The 16302-nt window shown below is 35.1% G+C and overlaps 2 protein-coding genes across 4 annotated transcripts; one reads left to right on the top strand and one right to left on the bottom strand.

Moving 5' to 3' along the window:
- The first annotated feature begins 573 nt into the window (after window positions 1-573).
- Window positions 574-12362, top strand: LOC120327686 (uncharacterized). 3 transcript variants are annotated; one of them, XR_013477207.1, is made up of 11 exons: window positions 574-729; window positions 905-1609; window positions 1955-2214; window positions 2445-2609; window positions 3217-3384; window positions 3491-3658; window positions 5226-5390; window positions 5612-5773; window positions 5888-6867; window positions 6982-7517; window positions 9031-9170. XR_013477207.1 is itself a non-coding variant. In XM_039394025.2 (10 exons), the coding sequence occupies exons 1-10, from the start codon at window positions 699-701 to the stop codon at window positions 9816-9818; spliced, it is 2115 nt and encodes a 704-aa protein (XP_039249959.2). In that variant the 5' UTR covers window positions 574-698; the 3' UTR covers window positions 9819-12362. The 3 variants fall into 3 exon arrangements, 1 of the variants encoding a protein (XP_039249959.2); XR_013477206.1 differs by lacking the exon at window positions 6982-7517; XM_039394025.2 differs by lacking the exons at window positions 5888-6867; window positions 6982-7517 and adding an exon at window positions 9699-12362 and having other exon boundaries at window positions 9031-9201.
- Window positions 12363-13158: 796 nt separating this feature from the next.
- Window positions 13159-15243, bottom strand: LOC120327687 (uncharacterized). The gene is made up of 2 exons (XM_039394028.2): window positions 14661-15243; window positions 13159-14347 (listed from the first exon to the last, which is right to left on the bottom strand). Exons 1-2 carry the CDS (start codon window positions 15108-15110, stop codon window positions 13928-13930), a joined length of 870 nt encoding a protein of 289 aa, XP_039249962.2. The 5' UTR covers window positions 15111-15243; the 3' UTR covers window positions 13159-13927.
- Between the last annotated feature and the right edge of the window lie 1059 nt (window positions 15244-16302).

Genomic DNA, 16302 nt, shown 5'->3' with positions numbered 1-16302 from the left:
CTTGACTTGACTATATCAAATTATTTATCTATTGAAATCTATTTCAACATTTATAATATGAGGTGTTTTACTATTGAGTTATAAAATTTTCGTGTGATTTATATCTGCAACTATATGTTTTCTTGTAAGTCAAAAACAACTGTATGATAAATATAAATGATCTGTTGAATGTTTGAAGTAATTTACACCATATTCACATTTCTGTTCCTGAAAAATGTTTTAAAGAATTCAGATTATTAAAATTATTGGTATTATGAAACATGTTCGTAGATCTTGAAGGCCAATTGCCAAATCCCAAGTTTATCAAAATCTGTTAATTTGTTTTTTCATTTTGTGATAGTTATAATTCAACCTGGTTGGAATATTGTTGTTCAACATTGTTGGAATGATTACTACATGTTTTGTGAAATTGACCTAAAGATTAACAGTTAAATCCTATTGCACTATACAATTTAAATAAATTTGTTGTAGCTTTGTTTATTGTCTGATTTCTGATAAGCAGTATACTTTCGATTACCCTAACTTTATTACTTAGCATAAATCAAGTTTGAACTGAACTATGAATAACATGTTTTGTATGTTTGCTAATATGCAGTGAAATTCAAATATAGTCTATGTAGGGTGAAGTTTCAATTATTAGCAATGCATAAAATAATATAATTTGGAGATGAAAATAAACGGAATTAAAAAAAAGAACCATGGAATCCTCCCAATCAACTGGATATAGGGGTAAGTTGAGAATAATTGAATGAATTAACATTAAAAAATTATATTGAAGTAAATTTTTATATCAACCAGCTCTAGTGAAACCAAATATTTTGTCGTTTCGCAAGTTTCGGTAAAACAACTCTACTTAAAATTATATATCAAGTAGTAATGAATGAAAACACACGAACTCTTTCAGATGTATGCCCCATGTTTTTCTTGAATTATCAAAATCTTGATCCAAAAAGGAACATGACACCAGAAGATCTTATTTTTCAAAATATCAAACTTGATAAAGAGGAGAAGATATCCATATCAGAGATGATCAAACAGCAACCAGGAAAATGCCTATTTGTTTTGGATGTACCTGAAATCTTGGATTATGAATCCCGTAATTGTGGAAAGAGAATTTTGTTGCAGCTGATTCATGAAAAGTTGTTTCCTCATGACCGCGTCATTACATCTGAGAGATATTTCAACTCAAATGATTCTGAGCCTCAGAAAATAATAGCTTTTTGTGATTTGACTCATGATTCTATTGAAATGATTGCTATAGGATATCTTGGGGGAACACATGGAATTGAAATAATGCAAATTCCACAACTGAAATCAACTTCACTCTCATCGCTTTGCAACATTCCAGTATTCTTGACATACTCCATCATTGGCATAAAAACTGATGACTATTTTAAGCCAAGCTCAATATCAGATGTTATGATAGGGTCGAAAAATATTTTGAATATGGAGGATCTTCTTGGAAAATTGAATATGTTAGTATACACAGGAATTCATAAGAATAAAGCAATATTCAATTCTCAAGATTTACAAAGACACCACCTTGCATTGAAAGAAACTGGAGATTTCACATCTTTAAAAGTTAGGATGCCCAAGGAAACAACTGGAGGTGAGAATGCATATCAAAATCAACTATCATTATATTCACTCACGATTATGAATTGTAAGTAGAAACAATTAATATATGAAATGAGTAAAAAAATTAATTTGCCCTGCCTATTAATAATTTTGGAACGGTTGTCAAATTGAATATCGATTTTGTAAACAAGAGTGAAAAGAAGGTATTTGTTGAAAAGATATCGCTAAGCTGAATATAATTGAAGTCAAGTGAAATCCATTGAATTTTTTACTTACATTTATGGCTCAAGTTGAGATTCCTACTTTAGTATCCTACTTATTGAGTTCCTGGAAATAGATTGAGATTCCATCTATTCAATTTTTTCATTTATTCTAGATTTACCTGTGGAACAACTCATGTCAAATTTTCTTAATGGAGTAGAAACGCCTCATGACATAATCGAAAAATGGCGAGAACAAAATGTACTACTACATTGGAATGAGATTCAAATCGCTCATACAAATGTTACAAAATCTACAATTGAGTTTGTTTCAAAAGTCATCAGTATTTCATCTAGTATATTAGAATTTGCATTGCGTGATGTAAACCTGACAACAGACACCATTCTCTCTTACTTCAAGAATTCTTTTTGCCATGTGAGATTTCAAAATATTTTTTTTGGTCTAAATGATAAAAATATGAAAAAAAAACTATCGAAAATATGAATCATCAGGTTCAGTAGCCTACTATTTTTTATTTGAATATTTGGTACTCTGAAATTAATATGGCCATTGGCATTTACTAGTTTTTTCATTTTAGTTTCAAGGGCCTTTAAACAGCATACAAACAGTTAATACTTTATTTTCCTCAATTTTGTACATTATAGATACACGAGTTTTCAGTTAACTGCGAAGAAAACATATCCACTCTACTGCCTACGATTTGCAACATCTTATCAAACTGCAAATCTAAAATACTCAACGTGAGTGAAAATGATATTTCAGAAGAGTTTCTAAGAAAGTTGTCCCAGACTCTTGATGATACGAACTTGGTAAGATTTAATGAAATAAATTTATTATCAAGTCATTATTGAAATTCATGAGGTAATAGGTTTATTTAGAGAATGTGGTTGGTGAATCGAAACCTACCTTATTTATTGCACCTCAGCTATCCATTAATCCATTGTAATCATGTTTTTGTACTATTGTTCCCATGGCTCACTTGAATGCTCAAGTTACCTGGCGCGGCGGTGTGACTCAACGGGCTAAGCGTTAGGAATACGCTCGCCACCGCACCTCTACTTACTCTGCGTGGGTTCGCAGGTTCGAATCCCATGCAGGGATGGTTATGTGCGAGAGGATTGCTGGACTCTTTGCCATCGTTGGGTGGTTCATGTAACTGCTGGTCGGTTATGGCTTCCTCCACCACCAAGTCCATGCTTCTGAAAACAAACAACTAATAACTAATCCCATACCCGACTTGGAATGATAGCCGGACGAGAGGCCGTGGTTCGCCATATGGATAAGCCGTCTTATCGGCTTTCCTCTCCCCGGGATAAATATGTAAATCCTATCCTATCCTACTTTCAATTCAGGGTTGGTTTATTTAGATACCATTAGTCACATTTAACATACCATACTTTCTATCAACTAATTTAGGTGAAGACACTCATTGGGCTAGATCTCAGCCATAACACAAGTATTCAAGACTTTTCTTCGCTAGCTGATATTATGAAGAAATTACCAATTGAAGTATTGAGACTGATGAATTGTGGAATAATAGAAGAAAACCTAAAATCTTTAACCATAAATATTTTTGAGGGAAAGGCAAGATACAATAGTATTGTTATTTATTAAACATATTTATACTATGTTTTTGAATATCAATCATGAAATAAAGCGTGTCACTTTCGACTAAATCTGATATTTCTAGGTAAAACATCTGAATCTGAGTTACAATCCTGAAATGACATCTTCTTGTTTCAAAATCATCGTTTCTTTGCTGCATACGAATGATGTTGATTTTCTTGGGTTGAGTGAATGCGAATTGACCAATGAGAAAATCAATGCATTACGGGAGTCATTGCAATCTGGAACTTCGGTGAGAAACATCATTACTGTTATCATCTAAAACAGGGGTGTGCAAAGTGCGGCCCGCGAGGGAAAATTGTGCGGCCCGCGGAGAAGTGCCAATTTTGAATGATGTACGGTCAGCTAAAATTCTTTTTTAGTTTGATCTGGTTCCCTTTGCGTTGCAATGCTTATATTCGAGTCCAATTTATTATATATGCCCATGACGATACAGCGTCCTAACAGCGAAGCGAACAACACGATTCACAAAGCTGTCAATTGCCGAGCAGCGAACAATTTAGAGGACAATGGGGAGCAGCCGAGCAGTCGCTAATGAATTTGTAAGAATGGGCAATTGATGATAAGGCAACTGGATAGCAGTTTGAAAAAATTTAACATTAAGAGATACAGAAGCTAAATGAATTTTGGTTTCAGTCTATCAGTTGATTTTGTTTAAATCTAATCTAGAATAAGATTTGACAGCAAAGTAATTGGAAATAAATCTTGGCGTATTATACCGAAAACATCTCAACCAAAATAACTTTCCACATTTGAAAAACGTCATGGCTTCAAATATGGAACTTTTCGGTTACATATTTTTTTTTAAATGGGCGTCATATCGAATTGCTCCATTTAAGCCAATTTGGATAAAAGTAGTCGGGAAAACAATCCAGCAGCAAATTTCTCACTGAATTCGTTGAAATTGGGTGTGGCAATACATTTGAATTACAATTTTAAGAAATTTATTCGTTTTTACTCATAATTTCTGCAAGGACCCCTAATGATGACGACATGAGATCAATAACAAAAAGACACTATTTTGTGCCTGCAACTAAAAGAAAGCCCATGTCAAATGAAGGTGCGGCCCGCGGTTTTACCCATATTGATATTTGGCCCGCCTGCGAAAAAGGTTGCACACCCCTGATCTAAAACAATGGTAACGAAAAGTTTCACCAGTACTGTCCGTGGGCTCCGCTGGTTTAACTCCAAATCTGAGATTCTACATTGTTACCTTACATGTATACTGCTTGAATATAACTAAATACCTGTTATGTTTGCCACTTTTATTCAACTCACAGATCATTTTGTTTCTCCAGTATTAGAATAGATTTGCTTATATATATATAAATGAGTATACGAGCCTCTGAAATGTTTTATTGGGGTTCCGCTCCAGCAGAAAGGTTGAAAATCACTGATCTAATATGAGACATCTGAAAGAATGTTCTTGTACTATAGTAGAAATATTGCAAAATTCAAAACTTAATTTGAAGTCACACAACCTCAAATGAAAATATTTAGGGCAATGAGGGGCGGATAAAATATGCTTCACAGAAAAAGCAAAGGTTTTTTTGATGATAATCTGATAATTTATTCGACAGAGTATAAAAAAATATTAAGCTTCTTCAGATCAAAATTGTATAACGCTCGACTAAAATTATACTGCTACTAAACAATTTTCAGAAAAAACTCACCAAACTATCTTGCTTATTATATTCCTTTGTTTCAAATATAATATGAGTTGTTTTGGAAAGATTCATAGAAAAGCCCAAGATTGATTTTATTTGACAAAAACATTTATTTCCATGGTCTCTTTTAAGATTCGTGCCTTTGACATCAGTTATAATGAATGTTTGGAGTTTGAGAACAAATCAGACTTAATACTGCTGATAAAAAATCATAATGTCAAAGACCTAAATGTATCCGGTTGTGAGCTGACGGAAGATCAAGTTGAATCGATGGGAAAAGCTTTACAAGGGCATAAGGTAGGATGTTATAATATATTACGATATGATTTATATATTCAACTATATATCTGCAAGTGGCCTACATTTGTGGATAACCAAAAACCTTAGCTTTTTATTGTTATTATTATAAAATGTCATGATTTGTGTTCTTGTGCTTATCAGAAGAAGCATGCATTATCAGGTTCATTTGTTCACCCTTTTCCTGGATTTATTTCAAAAACTTACTTTCTTGATTACAGTTTGAAACACTAAACATCAGTGACAATGTGTCAATACGTGATGGTGTTAAACATGTTGGCGAAATGGTTGGAACTTGTCCTATTGTCAATCTGGATATGAGTGAATGCATGTTCAACACAAGACAACTGAATTCTTTCGTGGACGAACTTGGTTCTTCTCAGGTATATTTAAATTTTTATTTAGAATTGAACCAAAAATGACATATTTTTTGTTTTCGAAGAAAACGACAGGTAGTCTTCAATGTGCACACTATTTAAAATGAACTACTTTCATAGGAAGAATCTGGCTCATAGATCTGTGACTGTACTGTGGAATTGACATGGCAGTGGTGGCACCTGCAAGGTGCTCCACAAATATGGATGCCATAGCGACTGCCACGCCAACTACAGGGTCATATGCCAAAAGCAATTGACCTAGCAGATTAGGTGTATCAAAGCTGTTCTTGCAGCAAGATAGAAATGGTTGGTACTACTGACAGTCATGCAAGCAACATATCAGTTGCTTGAGTCTAATGGTGGTAAATTCCGGGCTGAATTCAGTTCGATACTAACTTGGCATAGCACCACAGACTGTCTGGCATAGCACCATAGACTACTTGGTACGGTATACTATGTTACATTGTAACCAGCGCCGATATGACTGTTCGTTCAATCTCCAGTTGATCTCTTTTGAAATTCAAAGTAATTTTGAGATAACTGTGTGAGGTAGACCTGTCATTGAAAGTGGTACCGACCATAATAGTTGCTAAATGGGAATCATCAATGACCACTCAGACTTCGGATGAAGGTACATGATGACTGCTTAACCTCTCAAAGTATGGTAAGATTTTTATTGTGATGTACATATGCCAATGCAAAAATATTGGTGAAGTGCTACTTGATGCGATAACTCACTGGTAGTTGTCAGTGTTTTGGAGCTATGTGTATATCTTGTGTTAGAGATCTTGGCGTTTACCCCCTCGTCATCGTCATACCATGTGTAGAGTATAATAAATGACGTACAGCAAAAAGATTCCAATTCCAAAAGACTCAGTGAGTTCTTCTACATCCTCCGTCTGAATCAAAGGTCTTTCAAGCAAGTGAGAGGAAATGCAGAGGCAATGGTCAATATTTATCACTCGGAGATGGAATTTAGTGGCGGATTACAGTACGGTACTAGGAATACTATTTGTCCTATTGTCAATCTCGATATGAGTGAATGCATGTTCAACACAAGACAACTGAATTCTTTCGTGGACGAACTTGGTTCTTCTCAGGTATATTTAAATTTTATTCAGAATTGAACCGAAAATGACATATTTTTTGTTTTTGAAGAATAACAACTGGTAGTCTTCAATGTGCACACTATTTAAAATGAACTACTTTCATAGGAAGAATCTGGCTAATACATCTGTGACTGTACTGTGGAATTGACATGGCAGTGGTGGCACCTGCAAGGTGCTCCACAAATATTGATGCCATAGCGACTGCCACGCCAACTGCAGGGTCATATGTCAAAAGCAATTGACCTAGCATATTAGGTGTATCAAAGCTGTTCTGGCAGCAGGATAGAAATGGTTGGTACTACTGACAGTCATGCAAGCAACATATCAGTTGCTTGAGTCTAATGGTGGTAAATTCCGGGCTGAATTCAGTTCGATGCTAACTTGGCATAGCACTACAGACTACCTGGCATAGCACCATAGACTACTTGGTATACTATGTTAGATTGCAACCAGCGCTGATACGACTGTTCTGTCAATCTCCAGTGAATTTCTTCTTTGAAATTCAAAGTAATTTTGAGATCACTGTGTGAGCTAGACCTGACATTGAAAGTGGTACCGACCATAATAGTTGCTAAATGGGAATCATCAATGACCACCCAGACTTCGGATGAAGGTACATGATGACTGCTGAACCTCTCAAGGTATGGTAAGATTTTTGTTGTGGTGTACATATGCCAATACAAAAATATTGGTGAAATGCTACTTGATGTGATAACCCATCGGTAGTTGTCAGTGTTTTGAAGCTATGTGCATATCTTGTGTTGGAGATCTTGGCGTTTGCCCCCTCGTCGTTTTCATACTATGTGTAGAGTATAATAAATGACATACAGCAAAAAAATTCCAATTCCAAAAGACTCGGTGAGTTCTTCTACATCTTCCATCTGAATTAAAGGTGTTGTAATGATCAACCTTCAAGCAAGTAAGAGGAAATGCAGAGGCAGTGGTCAATAGTTATCACTCGGAGGTGAAATTTGTTGGCGGATTTCAGTACGGTACTAGGAATACTGTTTCTAAACTTTCTGTAAAATTGTAAATACTAAAGACCAAAGCTGAAATTGCGCAATGAAAAAGGTTTTGCGCTCTTACTCCATAGTGACACAGTGTGTCCCATCACTCAGTAATTAATAACTCGCTAATTATACCACTTAATTCATCCAAAATCAATAGGCGTCTGATCCGAGATATGATGAATGCACATGCAAAATTTGAAGCAGATCCAACCTCGCTTTCGTGAGATATCGCGTGTATCTAACAGACAAACAAACAAACGAGAATATCGGTCGGAGACCGAAGACTTATCGATCGAAACTGCGGTTTTGATTCATGACTCTATAGTGACGCCGCATGTCCCATCACTAATTAATTAATAACTTGTCAATTATACGAAATAATTCATCCAAAATCAATAGGTTTCTGGTCCGAGATATGATGAATGCACGTGCAAAATTTGGAGAGAGCAACCACGCCTTCGTGAGATATCGCGTGCATCAAACAGACAAATACCTATCAACATACTTACCGATCTAAAGATCGATTAGTAAAAAGCAGTGCTTATCAGATTGATGTGGCAACGCTAAATCGATTACACTGGATATTTTGGAGACTTGTGATACAGTTTGACACACCGGACTACTGCACAAAATGCGATCCTATGGTATATCTGGCCAGAGTTATGCCACCATTTAACCATTTTTGTCTTTCCCTGGTTTCATATTTGGATTAATACTCCGGTGACTTTTGACCTTACTAAACCGAATGCAAAACAGAAGATCGAATATTATTTACTCTCGGTCAATTTGCGAATTACACTTCTGTGCGATCGATGCATCGCTGCGTTTATTTTACATTTGTTATAATGATGGATTGTATTGTACTTAGCTTTCAGAAACTGTCCCTACAAAATAATTTTTATTCTGCATGTACGTGTGGGCTCTGGAGGTGGTTTAAGGTGCTGCTGGCCTGTCATAGGTTTCTCCACTCGTATTACCTCATCAATCAATTGCTGCTTTGGAATATTTCAATCAGATGCTGTAGTAGTTAGTCGGTGATTGAACTATCTTTTTCTCTACCCCAGTATAAATTTGACAAACCTATCCCACAAAGCTGTGTAGGTATCGATATTTTATATTCATTCGATTTTTTGTTTTCTTCTAGTTGAAGACTCTAAATATCAGTGATTCAGAGCGATATGTGGACACTGAGTATATTAAAGTTGTCTGCAAACTTGTTCCAAAAGTTAAAAAAGAGTTAACTGTATGCTTCTCCCGCATGTCTGAAGGTTGCTTGGATTTGTTGCAAACAACATTGGATCATACTGGCAACAAAGTAAGTGAAATTTATATGTAGATATAGAATTTCATGCTCTGATCTTGGGCTTTCGAAATTTTTTCCTCGGTTTTTTTTTTTAAGTTGGTTTTTGTCGATGTTGTTGTTCCTTGACTCACGTATGATCAGTTAGTATAGAAAACTTACCGAAATTCACGATTAACAAAGTGACTGAATTTAAATATCATGTAAATCCGAGCATTATCGACTCTAGTATTGTCTAAAGATTTTAAATATAATTGAAATTGATGTTATTCAAAATTGGTTGAAAAAAATTTCCTGCAGAATATATATATTTAAAAATTCTAGAATGCAAGCAGATATAAACTTCCAAGCATAGAGGTATGTATAGTGAACCGTGATCTAAAGACTGCGAACGACTGCAAAAATTAAATTTTTGCGTTTGTTTATTCTGTTTGAACGCAAATAAAAGTTAATAACAACCCACTAAGTTGCTGTAAGTATTTACAGTAATCACTCTATTGTTAATTCCACAGAATCTTCGTGTTACATATGGCTACAAAACTGACAGCATCAAGCCAATAAACAACATCAAGTTCACTCCTTCTATCGACATGCGGAAATATCTTGTATACAAAACCAATGTACTCTCATGATGTTTTGTTGTATGGTTCACTGTAATATTTATTATAGCCAGTGTTTTATATTAAGTACATGCATTACTGGTAAGAAATGAATGATATTGATAACGGCCGCACATTTGTTTATGACTTTATGGAATATATTTGATAGCAAGGACAAAACATTGTGCATTGTTTTACCTTGCCTCTTGATATCAAATGCATTTAATAGATAGAAGTGGACAATATACCCGTTTATTATTGCCTGTCAAACTTATATTCTATGTTTCTTACCTGTCATGACTCATGACTGTACTTTCTGTGCAATATGCATTGCCTTCTGTGAATGTAATTCACCTCAGTTGTGCGAATTACCAATCCCATGTATGGGTTTTTTGTTTTGTACTTTTTAAGATAAACAATAGCACTTATGACCGCTGAAAAATATTAATTTACTTCAATTAACTTTAACCTATATCCCTATTGTTTCGTCATTTGTTTTTTTGGATCCATATTTATACATGGAACAATCAATAGTTAACTATTCTTATACTGAATAGTTGACATAGATATCCACTTATTTATTTAAACAATAATGCACGACTGATGAAAACATGATTTTATTTAGTTATCAGCCGTTTCTCTGCCCATACAGGCACTTTTCTGAAATCGGACAACATACGAGTATATATATATGGTATAGAGGTATATATGGCTACATTGTTTATCTAGTAACAATAACTAAAAAGTGTCTGATAGTACATAAATCTTATCAAAATTAGCTTTTTAATCTAGTCTGGTTCCTTATCATTTATAGATTTTGCTCCTTATACTTTCCCTAATAAGTCAATTCCTGAAACGACCATCGTTTTATAATGTTTCGTATCTAATTCACATCCCATGCAATGAAATGTAGCACCATAGATGCTTTCTCAAACAAGTTTTAGAGACATAAAAACATTTTATTTTACGACATTGCCCATAGGACAGATTCATAATCATAAAATCATATCAAAATATGCTTTTAATAAGAAAAGGCTTATCATATCCACGTATGGAACAATTATCTGGTTAACTAGTATTATTTTCGACTAGTGCAAGGAACCGCACGACGTCTGTGCTCCTCTTTCCGAAATAAGTAAACCTAGAAGTGGCAGAAAAAAAAAAAAAAAAAACAGTAGCTCGAATGGAGGATATGGTCACTAAAGCATAAATTTTCATTTTCCGTAGTTTTTCGGTTCCCTAGTGAACGTAAGCTTTTTTATTGTAATGAAATTTTTTAGCCCTTTTCAATATTTTTAACATGACAAGTATGATCAATTTTCTAGAAACTGTGACACGTTTTTTACTCGTTTCAAGTCTTTCCTACTTGAGCACTAAGCGACTTTTTAATAAAGGCGTAATGACATGTCAAGTTTTTGGATATACGTTTATTAAAACTTCAATGGACGTGGTGATGCGATCATGTCTTTTCTCTTTCAGAGCGATGATACAAACTATGATTGCAGCACCACGTCCATTTAAATTTTAATAAACGTATATATACAAAAACTTCTCATGTAATTACGCCTTTATTAAAAAGTCGCTTAATGCTCCAGTAGGAAATACGTAAAACGAGTGAAAAAGGTTCCAGTTTTAAAAACTTGATCATATCTGTCGTGTTAAAAATATTAAAAAGGACAAAAAAAAATTTTTTTCCCAATAAAAAAACTCACAATGAAACACAAAAAATGCAAAAATCATGCACTGGTTGACCATATCTATCATTCGAGCTAATGTTACAATTGTTTTGTCGTGGGAATAAAATTGATTTGTTTAAGTCACTTTTATTTTTCCGAGTGAGCTGGGTTTCAAATGACCATTGTACATTGCTGTTTAAATACCTATGTTGATTGTTTCGAGTTATTCAACAGTATTGTTGCACACTAACTGAAAGTATACAGCGAACCTTTGAACAATTTAGAACAGATGTATGTCATCACTTTATTTGTTGTGTTATTAGAGCTATGTTTCATAGCTCATAACTTTAATTTTTAAATTTATCGTTGAAGTGCAAATTTCCCATACGTGAAAGCAACTACCAAAAGCTAAATATATTATTCAGTTTCTTTATTTCTAGTGATTGTACGGTATTTGTGACGAATTTAATGAAGCGACACTGCGATCTCCATTTTTATTAAATTATTAAAAACCGTATCTTCATGGTATTTTATTTTTGTTGCGCCAGAAACATCTCCAATATCTATCAACGCACACTGTATTTCCATGCATTGAACATATTTTCTTTTTTGTTTACAACGCCCAGCAGATGTAACCTTTCTTAAGATTTTGTCACAATTTTGGGTTCCCTAAGCGTTGGACACGAAATGGACGTACGAATTCCTTTCCTGAATTGTTTTCGTTGAAGTGCATTTTGCTTGTTTGAATCGCTGTGATTATATACTTTGTAATTTGATTATGCAATCGGGATTTAATTTTTTTACTATTTGCTTTTATTTTGTCTTGAGATATAGAAAATAGAAAAAATGAAAATATATCGTCAGATTGAGTCTTCGCGGTTGAGAAAGTGATATTATCATATTACACAGAATCTTTGAGTCGGGAAACGTTGGATACTGTTTTGTGCAAGTCGAATTATTTGCTGGGCTCCCGCATAAATACTGGTTGCATATGAGGCTTCTCATTTTCGCCGAGTTCGTGCATTTAACGACATGCTGATTAGTAGGGCTGGGAATTTCAGTGAAAACACTTTAACCGTTGAACGGATAAAATTAACCGGTTAACCGTAGCGTGACGTTTGACGTGATAAGGTAAAATTTGGGATGGTTCCGTCACAACGGTTCAAGAGCGCAAATGCCGCAAAAATATATGCGTGTGCCTGCTACCAGCATCAGAGTGTGCATTCAGCACAGCTAGAAATATTGTGAATTCAAAGCGTTCGCTACTACTTCCCTAAAATGTCGATATGTTAATATAACTGCGGCAGAATGCACACTTGTTGAATGGCTTTGAATTACACGCTCTTGCAATAAAATAGTGGAAATTGTCAAATTTTCGTAATCAGTTCCAATAGTAATTATTTCTTTACATCTTCCTAATGCTTACCAATTGAATTAGTAATTTCACAGGCAGACAACCTTCGGATGGCGTATTGACGACGCTCCACCCTATTCTGTGATGTTAATATTTTGATTAGAAATGCCTGTTGCAGGCTTTCCGTGGCATTCATGAGTACACCCGGAACGTTTGAACTCTGAAATCCAAGAATCATTGAACGATTCATACACCCGCTATACGCATATTTCTTTGGGCATGACGCCTTTCAACTAATTATATACCACCATCCCCACATATATATATATGGAAACACAAGGTATTTTCAAACAAAAATTGTTTTCAGTGCGTAAAAAGTACAATGAAACGACTATTAAATCGCACTTGGAGGGCGCAAAATTGAGGTACAAATACATAAATACAGTGCATATCGAGTTTTGTTATCAACAAAAATGTACGCTTTCCGGTGCCGAAAGAATAAAAGGCGCATTAGTGCAATGCGTTTTACGGCACGAGTAGGTGAGAAATCGGCAGTGACCACCATTCATGTTTTATGGTACATGTCTGAGATGAGTCTGTAGATCCTCATTAACGAATTGAAATAATAAGGCTACTGGTATAAATACAATTCGCCAACGCAATAATTTACTTATATCTTCATATGATAATTTTATAACAAAAGTATAAGATGAGACTTCTTGAATGCTAATCTGAAAGCTTGTGGCGTGAAGAAAACAACCTGCCTCTTGAGCCTTGTAGCCATTATCATTTCTTGCATATACATAAAGAGAAACATGGATTGAATAAAGATTAAAATGCGGCTCAATTTGGAAGAAGATCACAATAAGCATAAAAAACATAACTGAATATAGCACTCAAGTACTCTGATCGGGTGACTTAACTTGGATATGAACTTAGCCCGAAGACGCTATTCGGTATGGCAATACCCGCTTACGGATACTAAATAAAAATAGTGTGTACTTTCGCCGAGTGTATTACTGTGAGTCGGGAACGTGCGGCGGATGGGTTTTCTTCATTGCCACGATATCATTGTCCGTTCAAAATGAACAACTTCGTGCATTTAACAGAGTTTATACAGCTGAACATATTGTTTCACTGATGTCACTTTGACTGTCTGTTTCACTGTTTTCAGAACTTATTACATCATCATCTGAATATCTAATATTGATGTCAGCAATAGTAACAACAGTAACACCAGAAGACAAACTTTCCACAGATTCGTCAGACCCAGTCAGCGGGTTATCTCGAGGCTGCTCGTCCGAACTAGTAACTTCGTTATTTGGAGTTGGAGGTGAAAATATTTCAGCAGTGTGTACTAAAATATTATGAACGTCGTTTATTGTCTTTGGATGTGTTCGAGAATGAACCAAAGAATTCGTATTGCCTTTTTCACCAGCATCACCGTCGTCTATGTTGATTTGATACCTTCCTAATGTTGTTACAGAATCTTCGTCCGAAACATAGGCGCAGTTAACAGCTCCAGTCATTACCTGAAATGCAAATTTTTACATAGTTAATCAAATGTCATCCATAAGAAGGCACAAAAATGTGTTAAAAGAAACATTACATAATGCTAAATTCATGATAAAGTATCTCATATACTGACAATCCGTCACGTAGTTTATTGCTAAGATACACAGAAGTTCACAATATATCCGTAGTGGAAATCTTTTCACCCCGGTAGCTGGAAATATTAAATACAAGTTTTTGAAACGCGGCATGGATTTGGATTCGATAATGTGGGAGAATAAGAGTCATGTGACACTTTTCTCCGACTCTAAAAACGCCAATTTCAATACTCACTTCTTGATACGTTGGAGGTAGCATTTCTGACTTTTTCGTTTTCATAACTTGACGATAACTAGGTGGCACATCAACGTAAGAACTGATGGTTCTAACAACCCCTCTCCCTCTTCGTCTAAACCTCCCTGATCGCGGGCAGTCTTGTTCTTGGGATTCAGGAGGCATCGCCCAATTATTCCAAGCAAATGATGAGATAAGGCGGTGTAGCAAAAATCCCACGGCAATTACAACTAATATAGATATGACAAGAATAACGGGAAATATCACCCGGAAATTGTTCGAAGTGTTAGAGTTCAAACTTTTGAGTTTATCTTCAGATGCTTGGCGCATCTTTTCAGCAAATTCTTCATTAGATATGTCCATGCTTTCGTTACCGTCTAATTTTCCCTCAAGTTCTGCTGACGTTTTTAAACTTTGCAGGTAGCAAGAGAATGTAGTACAGGAAGACATCGTTAATACCTTACTCCAATCCCGCAATCAAACTAAATATATTTTTCGTTTTATGAAGCCCTTACTTTTTGAAGTTATTAATCATGTACTCAAAGTAGTGGTATGAAATCTGAACAATATAATAAATGAAAAAAATTATATTTAGTGATTTTAGAGAACGTCCGGTAAAAGTAGTGCATGCATTGTCTACCATTGAACTATTGGACGTGGACGACGGAAATCTTGTTAGTTGTTTTCTCCGACAACAATGAATAATTAATCTAATGAATTCCCGCATTGTTTATCGCTGAACATCTGGCATGATTTTGCCCGTTGGCAAAATTAGTTTGCGTTCAATTCATTTTTTGTTGGACCAAGCATGTTCGATGATGATATTATCCGCCCGAGTAATATAGATTTTATAAGTTACAATTTTGTCCATCAAAAAATGAAACAAATGAAAGCGAAATCACTTCTTTAGGCGTGAATACAACCCGACCTCAACTGAATGAATAATCTTCCTGAAGCCCAGATGCGGGTCTCAAAGTACGTTGAGAAGTACTCAAATGAGAAGTACTCACAGTGATAATACTCGCGCATGACAATCGCTTTTACAGAATGATGACATAGAATATTGACGTAAGTTTGAGATTTAAACATTTTGAAACAACACTGAACTCGACCTGCGCCTGTAAATCCCGACCGACTCACATCACTGATGCGAAAGCGCCTCCAAATCAGCAATAATTCTTTCCTTTAGCAAATACAAATGATTAACTGAATTATCACCATGTGTATTTATAGCGTATGGATAAGAGGGACGAGACCGCGATTATTTAAGCATTTCAACAGGCATATTGAAACAACAAGTCACCGTTAGAACAACACTGTAACAGTTACGAGATAGAATTCTATTTTGTCATTATATAAACTTGAGGGCCTTACATGTGATGTTGATTTTTGTTATTGTAATTTCTTGTCTGAACTTTTTCATATATATTTCGCTGTAAACTGCACTTATGGGATCGAAATTTCGCATGTTATCGAAACAAACTTGACAAATCCAATCAATTCCTCATAATTTATAAAATTAATGAAGTTGGAAGGAAATGACAACTGTCAGAATCTAAAATCTTCAACCTCCAATATCGACAAAATTAGCCCCACTTATTTCCACCGATGGCTCTTTTATAAACTGACTACAGGACTATGG

This window comes from Styela clava, chromosome 7 (genome assembly GCF_964204865.1).
Source record: "Styela clava chromosome 7, kaStyClav1.hap1.2, whole genome shotgun sequence".
Classification (NCBI taxonomy): Eukaryota; Metazoa; Chordata; class Ascidiacea; order Stolidobranchia; family Styelidae; genus Styela; species Styela clava.
Note: the sequence above shows the minus strand (reverse complement) of the source record. Positions and strands in the feature narration are given on the sequence as shown.

Coding starts and splice junctions, on each gene's coding strand:
- LOC120327686 (XM_039394025.2), top strand. CDS start 699: ATGGAATCCTCCCAATCAACTGGATATAGGG. Junction 2,610..3,216: donor CTCTTGATGATACGAACTTG/GTAAGATTTAAT, acceptor CAACTAATTTAG/GTGAAGACACTCATTGGGCT. Junction 3,385..3,490: donor TAAATATTTTTGAGGGAAAG/GCAAGATACAAT, acceptor TGATATTTCTAG/GTAAAACATCTGAATCTGAG.
- LOC120327687 (XM_039394028.2), bottom strand. CDS start 15,110: ATGTCTTCCTGTACTACATTCTCTTGCTACCTGCAAAGTTTAAAAACG. Junction 14,348..14,660: donor TACCTCCAACGTATCAAGAA/GTGAGTATTGAA, acceptor TTTGCATTTCAG/GTAATGACTGGAGCTGTTAA.